We start from the raw sequence: 19,640 nt of genomic DNA on the forward strand, positions 1-19,640 counted from the left end.
CAAACTATTTACTTAATCATTTTTCACTTTAATCTGGTTTCTTTTTAATCAGGTTGCTGTTTACGTTACCCAGTTACTCCATTTTGCTCTATTCGGCATCGTCACTATTTTCTGCTTGGGTACGGTTCCATCCTCGATAATCCAGGGGTTACTGTCTCTCGTTACATAGCAAAACTGAATGCAGTTCAGGAGAAAAACACTAACCAATCATATGCCTGCAGAGACTTCCCTTGAAGATTACAGAGACAATGACGCCCAACTTCAAAGCTATACAGTCAACCACAGTGTACTGTTACTCAATTATGTTGATGTACATCAAATGACTAAACTACCTGCTCATCTTTAGTCTCGCACAGAGCCTTCAGTTTTTCTACGACATAGTCAGAGGTGGATGTAACGACAGTGATAGTAACCCCTGGAGTATAGATGATGGCCCGGTCCCTGCTTGGTATCTTTTAAAATCTAGAATTAAGTAGTAACGCAACCTTTGTTCTCTGACATTGCTAACAATCTGTCGGTTTACACATATCTTTAAATCAGTGGCATTTTGTATACGGCTTTTTTTGGCAAATCTAGATATATTTAACACCGAAATATGATCGTTTATGGCCGATATATAAGACATCTTATATAGATGACTTAAATGAGATATCTTATATACGATATAAGATATCTTATATAGGATTAATTGCAAAAATTACATAAGATATCTCATATATTATATAAGATATCTTATATATTATATGAGATATCTCATATACTATAAGATATATCTTATATCGCAATCAAGATATCTTATATGCATTGAAATTAAGGATCGACATTGTTCTTTGAATAAAGATCATGTTGGCTTGCCAGATATGAGTCAAATTAGTGTAAGCAGCAATGTGCTCAAAATTTTGTCTTTGTCGATATGTCATATCAAAATTGTACTAACATCCATGTTTGCTTGCCATTGCAATAACCAACACTATACCAAATATCTCTTTTCTTTGTAATAATTTCTGATACTTCGGTATTATTGCTGATATTTGCACGCCAAGCATCCCGTTTGTTATGATATAAGCTTTTTTACATGGTTGATTAAGAACTATCAGGAGGAGGATTGGTCATCCTCGATATTCCAGGGGTCACATTTACCATGATGTACTATCGCTGTCGTTATATCCACCATTAGACCATGTCATTGCAAAACTAAAGGTTCTGTGTGCGACAAAACATAAGCCAGATAGTAAGTTTGATCAATAATCAAATACGGTACATTGTACGGCTTTAAAGTTGGGCTTTTTAAACTTCAAAGAAATATCTAGGCTTTTGATTGCCTTTTTCTCCTGAAATGGCTTCGATCATTTTTGCTATGGCATAGAACGAATATACGTACCCGGCCTACTATGTATCTTTCGGCCGGGTACGACATGGTACATATGTGTCGTAGTGGATCAATGACTCAGAAAATCTCTCGGGCACCATTTTCTATACTTTTTTGTAGGTTTCCAATAATTGTATGCGTATCATGCATTTATATATATTACTTTTGTCCAAAACAATCATAACGGCCATTATTAATATCTACCGTACCGTTCACAAGACGTCAAGTTCACAATATGTTGACTTGCCGTATAATTTTCCTTTGAAAAGACCTTCAAATTTATATGTGAAAAAAAAAGTTACGGTTCAGTTTTATTTCCTTATAGGTAAATGATATAAAACAAGTACAATAAAATGCATACATACGTTTTGATTATGGTTTGCATACTCATTACTTTGCTCGATTAGCTGTAATAGGCACCGATTGTAGCTGTAAAGACGACACAAGTATCTGTCTAAAAGTCTTTTGAGCTATATGTAGTATTGCAGCTAGCTATGACATAGCCCGGTGTGGGCAGAACGATAGTAACTCCTTGAGTATCGAGAATAAGAATAGCATTTTTAACATTTTACGCTTTTGAGCGTGTCAAATATTCTTACATATGAGACGAACATCGATCGTTACAGTAGGTTTTTTATAACCCATGTGGGATAATATATGTTTCAATGATGTTTTCATGGCGGCCATGTTGGAATTCAAGATGGCGACCCATAAGTCAGATTTCTTAGACAAGGCATTTTTTTTTAAATCGTTGGCCAAGTATACACCCCTATTTGCAAAAGTTCCATAATGTCTCCTAGCTGTGTATACAGTAATAAGCATCTTTAATTGACCAGTAGCAATCTGACCCACTATTATTATTAAGATGTCATATTTATTTATTAGTGTCCTAGTGCCTTATTTTAACTTTTCCTGTGGTGAATTTTAAATTAAAATGGATTTCCTAAAAAGAAAAGGAACGTTGAAGAAGCTGGGGACTGGTTATTTTGTCGCAAAGCCAGATAGGCCTACTGCACACTGACTGGTAATCATGTCGCTTACGTGTTATCCTGCCATTAGCAGAGACCAAAAATACTACATCCGGTAATGAATAGTGACTTCCGGTTTAAAATCGAAAGATCACCTCGCTTTCAGTGGGAGCTTCACGTCGCTTAATCAGCAAAATGACGGATCTAAAGATTTTCAGGGAGGCCGAAGTGAGGAATAACAAGGACAAATCGACACTTCTCATCATTCACGACAATGTTTATGATGTTGCGAAATTCTTGGAAGAGGTAACTAAATATTCCCATATAGCATGTGTGAGGTCAAGATCTGTTACGTTGACCTTAGTTTCTATCAAAATGTATCTTGTCGCAGTATGTGACAGGTGTCATGAAGATAAAATTAACAGACTCTTCAGACCAAGTGTCAGCATTTCATTTGTGTGTATTTAGTTTGTAAACAGCTTACGAGTCGTATATTGTACGTTACATTGTATGTTTCTCTAGAATAAAACTGAAAGTAGCTTTTTAGTAAGTAAAGTACATGATAGTGCTAGTTAGTGACCTCGAGGCCCAATCCTACATGTCTATGCATAGCTGTGACAGAAACCCGCCCCAGCTAGATGTTCGTAGTGATCGTACAATCATTTTCGTCTCTGATAGTAAGGGCCTAAAACTAAGAGATGTAGCTGAGACGCCTATTGAAAAAAGTATTGTGTGGTACTGTCGCCCTGGCCAGAACACCCGAGTTTCGATTAACTATATAGTTGAGAACTTGGAGCCCTTCATTAGGCGTTACACTAAGGTGTCAATATTTCTCTGGACGGGCACGTGTGATCTTACCAAGAAGACTGGTCGATTCATCAGCCTACATGAGGCCCCTATCGACAATGTAATAGAGCAGTACAGCAGACTCGTCTCCCTCAGTAACAAATATGGAGACTCTGTAAAGTTCACTATTCTAGAGTGCCCTTACTACAGTATCCGGATATGGAATGCGAATAAAGGCTATGAAAATCCTGAAACACTCGCCGACTCAGACTCTATCTTAAGAGCGAAAATAGATGAGCTGAACAAAGGTATCCACGCCCTAAACCGCGAATTAGGAACAGCCTCTCCCAAACTAACCCTTGACATGTTGAAGTCGAGAAAGAGCAACAAAGCCTACACAACCGAAAAAATATCATACTCGCTTCTATCTGACGGGGTCCATTCCACCAAAGTTCTAAACAAATACTGGCTGAGAAGGATCATAGAGTACTTTGTTGCTGAACACTAACATTTATGTATACTAACTAGTTTCTGCTCAGTTGTTTGGGGATTGCTCCGCCACTGAGCTAGTAAACTACATATTTGTACAACATACAAGAACTGTCTTTAAATACCACATAGTATAGTTCATTTCTGTCTACCTAGTGTATTCACCATGGACAAAGACCAGCGCAATAAGAGGTCCAAACCAGAAGACTCACTACATCTGTGTGGCCAATGTGAAACAGAACTCAACACACACACGAATCATATTCAGTGTGATATTTGTGGGTTAAACTACTGCCAAAGATGTTCGAGGATTTCGGATATGGCCTATCAGTGTCTTATCAATAGTGACATAGATAACATGACCTGGTCATGCAGAGTGTGTAAAAGAACAAAACCAACTCTGGACCATATTAATAACTCCCTCAAAATGTTGTGTGAGAAAAACGAGGTCAGACTCGACAGCATAGAGAGCAGGCTAAACCAACTAGAAACCACCTCCAAAGAAACCAAGACGGAACTTCACAAAGCATCTACAATGATGGATAACCTCAGAGAAAATGTCTTCGATCTAGTTGACGAGAGAACGAAAGAACTTCAAGAACGACGTTCCAAGGAAGAAAATGTGATATTGTTTAATATGCCTGAATGTGAAAACCAAACACCAGATGAAATAAAAACCCATGACACCCAGGTCTTTAACCAGTTATGTACAGCCCTCACTGGATCCATACCGGAAACACTCTCCATGTATAGACTCGGCAAGCATAACAAAGACAAATCCAGGCCACTAGTAGCTGTAATGAAGGCAAAACAGGAGCGTAAACAACTCCTGGAGAAGGCAAGAAATATCAAAGACAGAGCACCTCCATCTCTAAAGAATGCCATATTGACAAGAGATCTTACCAAACTACAACGTGAGGAAAGAAAGGCAAAATTCAAAGCAAGAAAGACTGTGGAAAACTTAAAGGAGTCCTCCTCAAGCTCAAGCTCCTCTGGAACTAAGATAAGCAAAAAATCTAAGGAGAAAGACCTGCTGTCTGGGGATAGCCCCGCCACAGGTCCTATCCGAAACCCTAATCATCAAAACCCTTCAACCATCCAGAAATCAACAACCGTGGATGACGTTAGGTCACTACAATCAGTAGACTTTATAAGTCCTATAAGGCCCAGCCAAAGGTCAGCCAAGTTGAGAATGGTTACAGCTAGTGTATATAATGATACAACTCTCAACTCTTCCCAAATATCCATCATGGACGACCAAGAGGAAACACTAGCATATGCAATTGATTCGGACGATGACCCGGTCAACGATACCATTACCGAATCAGGTTCCCAAAAGACCATATTATAGGATACCTGTTTTACCAGTTTTACCCAAGATGATGTTCAAAATGAAGTATGTGGGAAACTAACTACTATGTACTCGAACTGTGATACACTAACACAAACCAAAAAAGCTGAATTAGAAGACATTATACGGATTAGTCACCCTGACATAATATGTCTAACCGAGATTCTTCAAAAAACACCATCATATACTTATGATGATCGCCACTACAAGATAGAAAACTACCACCACTATGTAGCTAGCAACATGAAGAGAGGAGTAGTGATCTACATTAAGTGTAACATCAACTCAGAATACGTTGAGCTAGACCCTCTAGAAGATCAAGTATCCTGCACCATTAATCTACGAAATAGAGACCAACTCCTTATTTGGAATATCTATAGGAGCCCAAATAACACAGAAGAGAACAACAATAAAATACTAGAAATCTTTGACAGGCTGTATACTATGAACTTTACACATATATTAGTAGTAGGAGATTTGAACTTCAAACAGATCAACTGGGAGACTATGTCAACAACAGTCGGAAACAACCACCCTGCTAACAAATTTTTGTCTACTATCGAGGACTGCTACATGTTTCAACACGTAAAGGATCCGACTAGATATAGAGAAGGCCAAGTAAGTAATATCCTGGACCTGATCATCACAAATGAGGAAGGAATGGTGGAAAATCTTGAGTATAATCCAAGTCTAGGTTCCAGTGACCACCTAGTACTAGCATTTGACCTAATCGTGTATGTTGATAGCAACCCTAAAGACAACACTAAAACAAGATACAACTTTCATAAAGGAGACTATGAAACTATCAGGCAAAATCTTACAAACATCCAACTACAAGACATTGAGAACTGTTCTAATGTATCGGAAGCCTGGGAAGTCTTCAGTCAACAACTCGATAGGGAAATTAGGGAGAACATTCCACTACATCAAACTTACAGCCAAAGAAATTCAAAACCATACATATCCAAAACAGCAAAGGATGCAGTTAGACGAAAACGGAAATGCTGGACCAAATACCTACATTGTAAATCTGCTCACAATTTTGCTGAATATAAAATGGCTAGGAACCGAGCTACACAAACTCTGAGGCATTCCAAATACTACTACGAAAAAGACCTGGCTGACAAAATAAAAACTAATCCGAAGCTTTTCTGGAAATATGTTCGAACTAAAACTAACACAGCTACAACGATTGGAAATGTTACAATGCCATCAGGAGAGCTAACATCGACCTCCGAAGAAATAGCCAACACTATGAATAAATACTTCGCCAGTGTGTTTACTGCAGAGGAAAGAATCAGAGAAAGACCACACCTTTCAACCAGAAATTATGCTGAACCCCTTGAGACGATTACTGTGACTGACACACAAGTAGAAAAAACCCATCAATAAAATCAACCCTAACAAATCACCAGGTCCAGATAATATCCATCCAATGCTGCTGGCAAAAACAGTTAATGAAATAAAAAGTGTACTAACTATTATATTCAACAAATCAATCCAAGAAGGGACACTCCCAGACCCATGGAAAAAAGCCAACGTCTGCCCAATATTCAAAAAAGGTTCAAGGAAAGACCCAAGTAACTACAGACCAATCAGCCTGACCTCAGTACCTAGCAAGATTTTACAAAGAATAGTGAGAGACGAAATTGTCAAACATATGGATACCAACAACCTATTCACAAAAGAGCAACACGGTTTCAGACAGGGACGTTCATGCACCACTCAATTACTGGAATGCCTGGAAGACTGGACAATATCAATGGATGAAGGGCACAATACCGATGTGATATACCTGGACTTCAGCAAGGCGTTTGACAAGGTATGTCACAGCTTACTGCTACACAAACTGGAACAATATGGTATTAAAGGGAGAGTACTCCAATGGATAAGAAATTTTCTCACGGACATGGAACAACGAGTAATTGTTAACGGAACATGTTCCCATAGTCTACCTGTAACAAGTGGAGTTCCCCAAGGAAGTGTTCTGGGACCTGTACTGTTTCTGATCTATGTAAATGATATTCCAGAAGTTGTGCCATGCCTCGTTAAAATGTTTGCTGACGACACCAAACTTTACAAACAAATATCTACTCCGGGTAGCAGACAAGAACTACAAAATAGCATAGATAAAATGGTAAAGTGGGCAGAGAACTGGCTGATGACTCTCAATCTTACCAAATGTAAACATATGGAGATTGGTAACAACGAGAAAACATCCCAATACAACATCCGGAACGAATCCTCAAACATAACTATCCAGAAAGTCTCAACAGAAAAGGATCTAGGTGTGATCATAGATGAGAAGCTGAACTTCTCGGAACAAGCTAACATAGCAGCACAAAAAGGAAATCGTATCATGGGAGTAATTTTTAAGTCATTTACATACATGGACCAACATATATTCAGAACTCTTTACAAATCCCTGGTACGACCGCACTTAGAATATGCCACTACCATCTGGTCACCATTCCTACAAAAAGATATCATCAAAATCGAAAATGTCCAACGGAGAGCTACAAAGAGGATTAAAAATATCAAAGACTTGTCCTACGAAGACAGACTTAGAACATTGGGTCTCCCTACACTGGAGTATAGACGAAAACGTTGTGATTTGATTCAACTATACAAGATTATTAATAAGCATGATAAAATAGTCTCAGACAATGTTTAGTAGTCGACCATACCAGTCAACCCGAGGAAATACCCACAAACTGTTCAAGAGACACGTCAGGCTGAATACAACAAAAAATGCCTTCTCCAATAGAGTCGTCAACCACTGGAATGCATTACCAAACGAGGTAGTCAACGCCAAGTCAATCAACAGCTTTAAGACTCAGCTAAACAAATATTGGAAGACCAACAACAAGTTTGTCCTAAGTGAACATCCTTAGTGAGGCCGGTAGTGTAACTTTAAAATAGATTTGGTCTAAGGAAACTGCAAAAGAGACTCTATTAAACACATATGCAGCCTATAGACCAATTCTGATCGCCAGTCTACTCAGGTTTATATACTCATTTACCATTAAGTAGTACAAGTTGTTTGGGGATTGCCCCGCCACTTGTATCAGTGTTCCCCATTATATATCATTGTATCAATCTACCCTATAGATAGATCATAATTTTATGAAACTAAATCTATTAACTAGTACGTATACACATAGGGTACCCTCAATTCATTTGACACCAATATTTTAAAATGATACATATTTTCAGTCCCTATGACTGGAATTTATAGATATTTTATTTTTTTTGTTAATAGTGATACTTTTAAATTTTTGTAAATAACTCTATAATATCTGTGCGTGCGTAGCCGGAACTCAAAAGTCGGTGTAGGAGGGGGAAAAACCCCTATCTCCACCAAGATCTATAATACCATCAATGCCTCTCTACAAGTGTGTACACTTTCAACGAGGCCGCCATCAGCGAAGTATCAGCGAAGTATGATGTAATGTTCATCTGGTTACATTGGGTGAATATGCCACACACACGCGTAATGTTTCAAAAGTGGCTTGTGTAGTTACATACATGTATACACATGTATGTATTAAAATTATTGCAGTTCTTACTTTTTTGAGTAGTTGCATTTGTACATGACTCTCAGCTATATAATTAGCCTCTATGTTCGACAATGTTGAATGTCATGCTTAGTATAAAATTATTTTACCCTTATAATTACCCATTTCCATTATTTTATTCTCACTATTAATGACTATTTGCAACTGAAAATTGATCAAATGTTACCTTTTAGTTATTAAATAGTAATGAGACGTTTTGATCAATTGTAGCTAAATATCTGATGTATTGACTATTCATGACAGTTCGAGTACAAATATGGAATTCCTACTGGTCAGCGACTAATTCTCACCAAGTACGTACATTGTACCAATTCTCGTCATTGCTGTTTATGATACCACACAAATTTTCAAGCAATATTTTGTGGAAATATGCACGGTAGCATCTTCTATCAGAATATATGACTATGAAAATATGTGTGTTAACATACAAGTACACATGTGATGGCGAGAATTTGTTCTTGGCGAGAATCTGTCGCCTGCCAGTATATAGCAGTCGATTGTCTGTCAAAATGTGTAAATCTGGTGACTTGCTATTCATTAGAAATGTTGTAAATTCTAGTAACCTTAACTTATTATTATTAAACCAATGCATGCACCTTTCTGTTTCATTTTGCAGCACCCTGGAGGTGAGGAGGTTCTGCTAGAGCAAGCAGGTATACCCATTTGTTTTCTCTTTGAAAAGAATAATTTGAACAAGATCTGATCATTGATGGCTTCTGACCATTGACATTTACTGAACTCTGTTCCATCTATGAAGAATATAGACTAGTTTTATAATGTAGAAGATTGTGACATCATTAATTTTTGTGAGAAAAACTGATAACATTTCTTAGAGTAAATGGCAGTGATTAAAAACAAACAAACAAAATGAGCATATTGATGAACGATTAAAACACATATAGATACATGTACCTCGGCTGTGAAACTTTATGTAGAAAATATGCACCATATGAAACCACACCGTGACACGATTCTACTCTAGGAATTCTAATAGAATGTAGTATAATACTACATGTATGCTTCATATGCTTCATATGTATTTATGTAGAAATTACTGCTTTAATTTGCTCTTAAAAAATGAGCTGTTATTATTATTATACATTTTGTTGCATGTTGTTTTGACTACAGGGAAAGATGCTACTGAATCATTTGAAGATGTAGGCCACTCGACTGATGCCAGAGAATTAATGAAGGATTATTTGATTGGGGTCCTTCATGATGTAAGTACAGTACCCTGATTATTGTCTTATGTCTATGGTTTAGGATTTAGAATCCTTGGGCATCAGTGGCCAAATGAAGGTGTTTAATTGTAACCTTGCAGGACTCTCAAATTGGGACTGCAGTGGCAGAGTGATTTATTAAGAAGTCCTGATACATTAATTACCACAAGCTCAAGCTCTCCGCCGCTTAGTCACAAGTTCAAAACCTATGTGGGACTCCTCCATAACATAGCAAATCCGTAAATGACACTGATAGTTAAAAAACTGAACAGGTTGGTAAGTAAATAAGATAGTTGTTTGATGGTTTTTTTTGTCTGGGATCTCCAGTTGTCCTAGCTCCCTCACCAAAACTCAACATGTGTGATAAACACAGTTGTTAACCCACACAAAAGAGGAAAAACAAGCAATTCATCATTACAAGTTACCAAAACACTAATTTTATAAATTAACCATTTCGTTCTGTTGTCAAATGGAAAAAACGCTGCTTTTCTTACACTTGGATATTAATGTCTAAACAGAAATGGTATTAAATATTTTGATAATTTCATTTCAGAGTGACAAGAAGGGGTCAACAGTAAAGGTAAATTCTGTAATAATTATCACATGATAAAGTAGAGTGGTATTAAATGTAATGTCATTTGTAACAGAGCATTCAGACCACAAGATCCATTATATACAAGACACAAGGCTATAAGTACAGCTGTCATTGCTGGAAATCATTACAAGTTTTCTGTGGAAAATTTATGTTGAATGAATTTACATAGATGTACAACTTTAATCTTAAAATTGTGATTTCTGTGTTGAATGATTGAAGGAAATCTTAAAAACTACATACTGTATTCCTATAACTTACATGTATGAATGTGTTTAATATTAATAATAAATATGATTTTTAATACAACGCAACTAGCGTTTGTATTAATGCTATCCGGTTTACCATAATGTGTAGGACTGAGTAGGACTTGCCCTACAATGACATCTAGTGGTGACCTCTTGAACCATTTCATTCATAAACTTCCATTCATAAATTCCCTATTCATTGAATAATATTCCTTTGGACCAATCAGTAGTCATGGGAAGACTGCCTTCTGATTGGTAGAATACACAGAGTGTGTATATATAGAATACACAGAGTGTTATATAATACACAGCCCATCTAGGTCAACTGTTGCAATTGCCTGCTGGTGACTCCTCTGTCCAACTTACATAATCTCTGTTAATGATCATTCAAATTGGACTTACTATCTAAGGCTTATAGACATAAGAGTTTTAAAGTAAACTAATCATATGCCCTTTTTGTGTACTTTAAAATAATGTTTTTAAATGAATGTTAAACACAGATCTGAGGTAAAGGCAAAATAACTTATAAGGCTGCCCTCATATGTGCATGGTTTTACCAAAATAAGTGTATGTGCAACATAAGAAACAAGAGTATAATAAGGATAAAAACTCGTTTTAATGAAGACATTTGTTTTCTTTGTAATTTTCATGTAGGAACTTTAATTAAGAAAAATGTCAAACAAAACATATGTATTTTCTGTGATCAGTTGAATGTTCTTGAAATAATTGATATTAAAGTCTTTATAATATGGTTTATATATTTTGATTTTGGAAATTCATTTGATTTCATTCTATTTTTCTGTATCTGCTGCGTTGTATTTGCAGTACTTTGAGTACTTTGATTAGACATTTTTTTTCATTTTTTTTTCAGCAAAACACATCAATAAATGCACCAGATTCAAATTCAGGAGGGTAGGTATTGGAGTATAAATCTATCTGTAATGAAAATATGATTTCAAACAAAAAATGATTGAAAATTTCTTGAAGATTTTAAAGTTAATGTTCCTTATTCTAGATATGTATCACAAGGTGAAGATCTATTAATATAAATTTCTTAAATCTTGCTTTTATTTCATATATTTTATGGTGAATGTTTATGTTGTTACCTCTCCAGATATACTTTCCCTAGCTATCTTTATTTCACTTGTTAACAGTGGGGTCACAGACTTGTTACTTCCCCATATGGTTTTTCATGCTATCACAAAATTTGTATTCAAGTTGTTTACAGGGCACACAGTGGATATTTATTTTTTTTCTGTTTCCAGTTGCTCTTTTTGCTGATTATGTCCCCTTGATGAGGTCCTCACTTTACCCAATATGATATGTTTTGTATACCCCCGCAACAAAGTTAAGTTATTGGGTTGTCCATCTGTCCGTCCGTCTGTCTGTTTATCTGTAGTCACGACTTTGTCTGGCAAACTCCACCTAAACTACTACATGTACACGGAATTTGATAAAATTTGGTACAGAGAACTTTGACATAAAGGGGAGTTGAGTAAACTATATAGTGTTCTGCAATGTCCCCTATTGATGGAGTTTAAATTACTGAATTTGTGCAGCAAGGGGAGGGGGGTATTAGTAGCCCACTCTGGCAACACTTCTATTCTTTTCCTGTTTCCAATTACTGTAACTATTGCTAACCTTATTTCCTTGGTGAAGTCATAGTATACTTTATAATTATTTTTAGGCTTTAGTGTATATCCTGCTTGTAATTGCTGTATATGCTGATTGTCTCCCCTTGATGAGGTCCTCGGTCACTGTTCCTGATATCTGTCTTTGTTATTTTTTTCCAGTTTCATGTTAATGTAACTTGCTAATCTAACTCTCTTAGCAAATTCCATACTTTATACCATATTCGACCCAATAAATGCCCAGGTCGGTTAAAAAATTACTAGGAACAAATTTGTGCAATCTTTCACAAAATTATCGAACAAAGCAAGCCATTAATCAATTTACATAAGAAGTCATAAACATAGTTTCAGTCTGTATTTAAGTCAACCTTGATGAAATTTAGGCCTCAAAAAGGAGGAGGGGTGCTTATAGGGACAGACCTCAAAATGGGGGAGGGGTGCTTATAGGGACAGACCTCAAAATGGGGGAGGGGTGCTTATAGTGACAGACCTTAAAAAGGGGGATGGATGCTTATAGGGACAGACCTTAAAAAGAAGGAGGGCTGCTTATAGGGACAGACCTCAAAAAGGGGGAGGGGTGCTTATAGGGACAGACCTCAAAAAGGGGGAGGGGTGCTTATAGTGACAGACCTCAAAAAGGGGGAGGGGTGCTTATAGGGACAGACCTCAAAAAGGAGGAGGGGTGCTTATAGGGACAGACCTCAAAATGGGGGAGGGGTGCTTATAGTGACAGACCTTAAAAAGGGGGATGGGTGCTTATAGGGACAGACCTTAAAAAGAAGGAGGGCTGCTTATAGGGACAGACCTCAAAAAGGGGGAGGGGTGCTTATAGGGACAGACCTCAAAAAGGGGGAGGGGTGCTTATAGGGACAGACCTCAAAAAGGGGGAGGGGTGCTTATAGGGACAGACCTCAAAAAGGGGGAGGGGTGCTTATAGGGACAGACCTCAAAAAGGGGGAGGGGTGCTTATAGGGACAGACCTCAAAAAGGGGAGGGATGCTTATAGGGACAGACCTCAAAAAGGGGGAGGGGTGCTTATAGGGACAGACTTCAAAAAGGGGATGGGTGCTTATAGGGACAGACTTCAAAAAGGGGATGGGTGCTTATAGGGATGGGGATTTGGTCAAATACAGGAATTATTAATTATTTGTTCTTGTTCTCACTGAGTGTTTCTGCTGAATTCTGGCGTTGATTAAGGTCCTCACTATACATAATATTTTCCGTTGTTTTTCCAGTTTCAGTATATGATGCTAATCATCCCTTGGTGAAGTCCATACTATATTTGATAGTATTATTATTTGGTTTTCAGTGGCTGGACAGGTTGGTTACTTCCCCTTGGTGAAGTCCATTCTATACCTGATAGTATTTTTATTTGGTTTTCAGTGGCTGGACAGGTTGGTTACTTCCCCTTGGTGAAGTCCATACTATACCTGATAGTATTTTTATTTGGTTTTCAGTGGCTGTACAGGATGGTTACTTCCCCTTGGTGAAGTCCATACTATATTTGATAGTATTATTATTTGGTTTTCAGTGGCTGGACAGGTTGGTTACTTCCCCTTGTTGAAGTCCATTCTATAACTGATAGTATTTTTATTTGGTTTTCAGTGGCTGGACAGGTTGGTTACTTCCCTTTGGTGAAGTCCATACTATACCTCACAGGGACCTAGCACCAAAAATTTTAACCAACAGTATATATATATATTATAGTATCAAGGGTATGAACTCGGCGATTGAGAAGAACGGACCTATTTTTTTAAACCCATGATTATTTTAATAAATGGGATCTTTACACCATTAACGCATATCTTACCTTAAAGAGAAATAATTTATCTTTCCATTAAGTGTTTGATGAAGAAAATTGGCCAAGTATTGACGAAGTTATGGCTTGATGAATGGGGAATATGCTAGGTAGACATTTCCCTGTCCGGTCGAAATGTCGTCTTGCCTCTAATGGGTACCTCAAAAACCAAGCCAAAATCACAAAATCTACGCTTGTGGTGGTAAACAGTACCAATAACTGTGTTCATCCACAATCTCCTTTGGAGGTGTCATGACCCGTACTTTGTAGAAACTCCATTTAAGCGTCGTGTAGCTCACTTACTTTGACCATCGCCGCCATGTTCTCGATTTTACATATTGTGACTACATTATGCAAATTATGTAGTGTTGTGCTTGTAGGTAAAATCGAAAAGTGTTCCGAAGAACAAATGAACATGGCGGTGATCGTTAAGTAAGTGAGCTATACGATGTTTAAATGGAGTTTCTACAAAGTACAGCACATGACACCTCCATAGGAGATTGTGAATGAACACAGTTATGGGTACTGTTTACCACTACAAGCGTAGATTTTGTGATTTTGGCTTGGTTTTTGAGGTAACCATTAGAGGCGAGACGACATTCGACTGGACAGGGAAATGTCTACCTAGCATTTTTTTCGTAAATTTCCCGATTCATCAAGCCATAACTTCGTCAATACTCGGCCAATTTTGTTCATCAAGCACTCAATGGAAAGATAAATTATTTCTCTTTAAGGTAAGATATGCTTCAATTTTGTTTAGAGCCTATTTATTAAAGTAATCACGGTTTTAAAAAAATAGGCCCGTTTTTCTCGACCGCCGAGTTCATACCCTTGACACTATAATATATATATGTATACTGTCGGCTAAAATTTTTTGTGCCAGGTCCCTGTGCTATACCTGATAGTATTTTTATTTGGTTTTCAGTGGCTGGACAGGTTGGTTACTTTCCCATGGAGAAGTTCATTCTATACCTCATAGTATTTTTATTTGGTTTTCAGTGGCTGGACAGGATGGTTACTTCCCCTTGGTGTGGCCCTGGCTGCTGCTTTCTTTTATCGCTATTTTATGGCACAACAATCCAGCTGAATCAAATTCATTATTTTTCTCGGACTTCCTGGACCAAACTTTGATGTGAATGTTCTCCGCAATAGTGCTTTATATGTACAGATGTAGTCCACCGACGCTCATAGATAGCATCCCGAGAAGGACCGGTATAAACAGAATTGTCATAATGTCCATCACTGCGCATGTGTATCTTTGATTAATATTTTACATTTGAATCATGACCATGATACTTGTTAATTATTTATAATCAGTATAACAGAAACTTTTCTGTTAATACTCTCGAGCAGAGCTGTTAGTTGTATGAATTCCAATGAATGAGTGTATCTGACTCAAAGAAGAAAATAAATGTCTTATGTTCAGAAGTTTGATTGTTTGTAGTAATGGCAAAGTATTAACACTAATACAGTAACATGCTGTTAACAAAGACTGATTACTGTATTTTTGCATATTCGCGATCCAAATAAATTCGTGAAAGTTAATTGGGTTAAGTGGGCTATTCAAATCGCTTTTTGTCCGTGGTCCGTGGTCCATCCTTCCGTCCGTCCGTCCGTCCGTTAACAATTCTTGTTATCGCTATTTCTCAGAAAGTACTGAAGGACTCTGTCTCAAATTTCATATGAAGGTTCCCCTAGGGCTCTAGTTGTGCATATTGCATTTTGGGACTAATCGGTCAACAAGATGGCCGCCAGGCAGCCATCTTGGATTTTGATAGTTAAAGTTTGTTATCGCTATTTCTCAGAAAGTACTGAAGGGATCTGTCTCAAATTTCATATGTAGGTTCCCCTAGGACCCTAGTTGTGCATATTGCATTTTGGGACCAATCGGTTAACAAGATGGCCGCCAGGCAACCATCTTGGATTTTGATAGTTAAAGTTTGTTATCGCTATTTCTCAGAAAGTACTGAAGGGATCTGTCTCAAATTTCTTATGTAGGTTCCCCTAGGACCCTAGTTGTGCATATTGCATTTTGGGACCAATCGGTCAACAAGATGGCCGCCAGGCAGCCATCTTGGATTTTGATAGTTAAAGTTTGTTATCGCTATTTCTCAGAAAGTACTGAAGGGATCTGTCTCAAATTTCATATGGCCTCCAGGGAGCCATCTTGGATTTTGATAGTTAAAGTTTGTTATCGCTATTTCTCAGAAAGTACTGAAGGGATCTGTCTCAAATTTCATGTGTAGGTTCCCCTAGGGCCCTAGTTGTGCATATTGCGTTTTTGGAACGATCGGTCAACAAGATGGCCGCCAGGCAGCCATCTTGGATTTTGATAGTTAAAGTTTGTTATCGCTATTTCTCAGAAAGTACTGAAGGGATCTGTCTCAAATTTCATATGGCCGCCAGGGAGCCATCTTGGATTTTGATAGTTAAAGTTTGTTATCGCTTTTTCTCAGAAAGTACCGAAGGGATCTGTCTCAAATTTCATATGTATGTTACCCTAGGGCTTTAGTTGTGCATATTGCGTTTTTGGAACGATCGGTCAACAAAATGGCCGCCAGGCAGCCATCTTGAATTTTTAGCCCACCATCATCAGATGGTGGGCTATTCAAATCGCCTTTCGTCCGTGGTCCGTCGTCCGTCCGTCCCTCCTTCCGTCCGTCCGTCCTTCCGTCCGTCCGTCCTTCCGTCCGTCCGTCCGTCCGTCCGTTAACAATTCTTGTTACCGCTATTTCTCAGAAAGTGCTAAAGGGATCTTTTTCAAATTTCATATGTAGGTTCCCCTAGGACCCTAGTTGTGCATATTGCATTTTGGGACCGATCGGTGAACAAGATGGCCGACAGGCGGCCATCTTGGATTTTGATAGTTAAAGTTTGTTACCGCTATTTCTCAAAAAGTACTGAAGGCATCTTTCTCAAATTTCATATATAGGTTCCCCTAGGACCCTAGTTGTGCATATTGCATTTTGGAATCGATCGGTGAACAAGATGGCCGACAGGCGGCCATCTTGGATTTTGATAGTTAAAGTTTGTTACCGCTATTTCTCAAAAAGTGCTGAGGGGATCTTTCTCAAATTTCATATACAGGTTCCCCTAGGACCCTAGTTGTGCATATTGCATTTTGGGACCGATTGGTGAACAAGATGGCCGACAGGCGGCCATCTTGGATTTTGATAGTTAAAGTTTGTTACCGCTATTTCTCAAAAAGTACTGAAGGGATCTTTCTCAAATTTCATATACAGGTTCCCCTAGGACCCTAGTTGTGCATATTGCATTTTGGGACCGATCGGTGAACAAGATGGCCGACAGGCGGCCATCTTGGATTTTGATAGTTAAAGTTTGTTACCGCTATTTCTCAAAAAGTACTGAAGGGATCTTTCTCAAATTTCATATATAGGTTCCCCTAGGACCCTAGTTGTGCATATTGCATTTTGGGACCGATCAATGAACAAGATTGCCGACCGACGGCCATCTTGGATTTTGATAGTTTAAGTTTGTTATAGCTATTTCTCAGAAAGTACGTAAGGGATCTTTCTCAAATTCCATTGATAGGTTCCTCTTGTACCCTAGTTGTGCATAGTACCTTTTAGGACTGATGCATAATGCCTTTCGGGACTGATCGGTAAACAAGATGGCCAACCGGCCGCCATCTTAGATTTCATTGTTGAAGTTTGTTACCACTATTTCTTAGAAAGTACTATAGCGATCTGTCTCAAATTTTATATGTAGTGTGTTTGAAAAAGTTTGAAAAGCAGGGAAAAGATCCCTCTTTCCATTGTCAGACATAGATCATTCTTTGGTGGGCGCCAAGATCCCTCTGGGATCTCTTGTTTATAGTTAAAGTTTGTTATCACTTTTTCTCAGAAAGTATTGAATGGATCATTCTCAAATTTCATATGTAGGTTCCCCTAGGGCCCTAGTTGTGCATATTTCGATTTGGGACTGATCAACAACAAGATGGCTGCCAAGGAGCCATCTTGGATTTTGATAGTTGAAGTTTGTTACTGATATTTCTCAGAAAGTATTGAAGCGATCTGTCTCAAATTTTATAGGTAGGATTTTTGAAAAAGTTTGAAAAGCAGAGAAAAGATCCCTCTTTCCATTGTCAGACATAGATCATTCTTTGGTGGGCGCCAAGATCCCTCTGGGATCTCTTGTTTCTTAAAGTCAGCGAATGTTAATCTTCGCAAACTTATTTTGAAATGGAAATCATGAGGTAAAATAGCTGCGAAAGAAAGTTAGTTTTCTTTATGTAATGTGAATTTCAGCATTAATACTGAATTCAGTGCTTTTTGTGTCTCCAGCAACGCCAGGGCGAAGCATAGGTATTTAGCACGCTGGTAAGTCAAAGACCCACTATAGACTAATATATCTCTAAATATTAGTCTATAGTAGGTCTTTGACTTACCAGCATTCTAAAAACTTAGGTATCACTTTGTCGTCGGTGTCGACGTCCGGGAAAACACAATCTGATTAAAATCAGCTGTTTGGGGAAAACGTTTCCGTGTGATAACTTAAGTATTTATTGTCTGATATCAACTAAATTTGGTGTATTAATTTTGTATAATGAGATCACAGATAGGTTCGATACTGGTCAAAATTCGTCAATATTTGCAAGAGTTACATGTACGGGACTTTAAAATCGTCAAAACATATAAATCTATGGTTTCCATGGTTTCCGCTCGATAACTTTAGCATTTATTTTCCGATTTCAACCAAATTTTATATATTGTTTTATATAAGTATCAATGAGATCTCGGATGAGTTCGTTACTGGTCAAAATCCGTCAATATCTGCAAGGGTTACGGGATTTTAAAATCGTCATCGTTGTATAATAATGTATTATGTTAACATGTCATCGCAGATTTTTTAGTGTTTTGAGTCTGGCGATGTCATCAATGTGATTATGATGTCCCATGGCCACCAAACGGTTTATATAGAATTTGGTTAATTGTGTTGAGTATATAAGTAAAAATTCTATGCTTCTAATGGTCTGAAGCTTAAGATGACGCTGACTTCGCTAGCCAAGGTTATTCAGTGCGATACTCTCTTTGAAACCCTTTGCGGAACTCGCATTATATAGTTGAAGTTTCGGGGGAGTATCGTACCGAAAACTCTTGGCTAGTGAAGCTAAGGTGACAGCTCGGGATTTGATTTCAGGTCTAAAACTCGACTAGAAAGGTGACTGTTAGTAAAAAAAATTATTATCTTTTGCCTAATTTAGAGACAGTAATTTGAGAAAGGATTAATGGGTTATATTGAAATTTCATACAATGGTAGCTTTTGAAGTAACATAGGATGGTATTGAAACTAAAATTGAAAAGTTACTTTTACTGAATAATAGATTATTTTCCTTCAAATTATGGGTTCTGTACGATAATTTAGGAAAGGATGGACTGATTTTAGTAAAACATCTCCCCATATCAGAACTGACCTCTGTCTCCCCACACATCTCACAATACATCATACCAACTGTCGTCCATCCATCACATTCACTATGGAGAGTATGAAGGACGATAAGATTCACGTACTGGACACCATCACCAACAGTCGCAAGACGGAACGACGGCAGCCTTAAAGTTCAGTGTTCACGGGCCAGTAACTACAATA

At 37.8% G+C, this 19,640-nt stretch overlaps 1 protein-coding gene across 2 annotated transcripts; it reads left to right on the forward strand.

The window, feature by feature from the left end:
* The first annotated feature begins 2,441 nt into the window (after positions 1–2,441).
* Positions 2,442–15,458, forward strand: LOC138315465 (cytochrome b5-like). Of its 2 annotated transcripts, none has more exons than XM_069256514.1 (6): positions 2,442–2,643; positions 9,158–9,194; positions 9,670–9,761; positions 10,315–10,341; positions 11,473–11,513; positions 13,542–13,737. In XM_069256514.1, exons 1-6 carry the CDS (start codon positions 2,533–2,535, stop codon positions 13,720–13,722), a joined length of 489 nt encoding a protein of 162 aa, XP_069112615.1. In that variant the 5' UTR covers positions 2,442–2,532; the 3' UTR covers positions 13,723–13,737. The 2 variants fall into 2 exon arrangements, with proteins under 2 accessions (XP_069112615.1, XP_069112616.1); XM_069256515.1 differs by lacking the exon at positions 13,542–13,737 and adding an exon at positions 15,030–15,458 and having other exon boundaries at positions 2,448–2,643.
* Positions 15,459–19,640: the final 4,182 nt, after the last annotated feature.

Source organism: Argopecten irradians, chromosome 2 (genome assembly GCF_041381155.1).
Source record: "Argopecten irradians isolate NY chromosome 2, Ai_NY, whole genome shotgun sequence".
Taxonomy (NCBI): domain Eukaryota; kingdom Metazoa; phylum Mollusca; class Bivalvia; order Pectinida; family Pectinidae; genus Argopecten; species Argopecten irradians.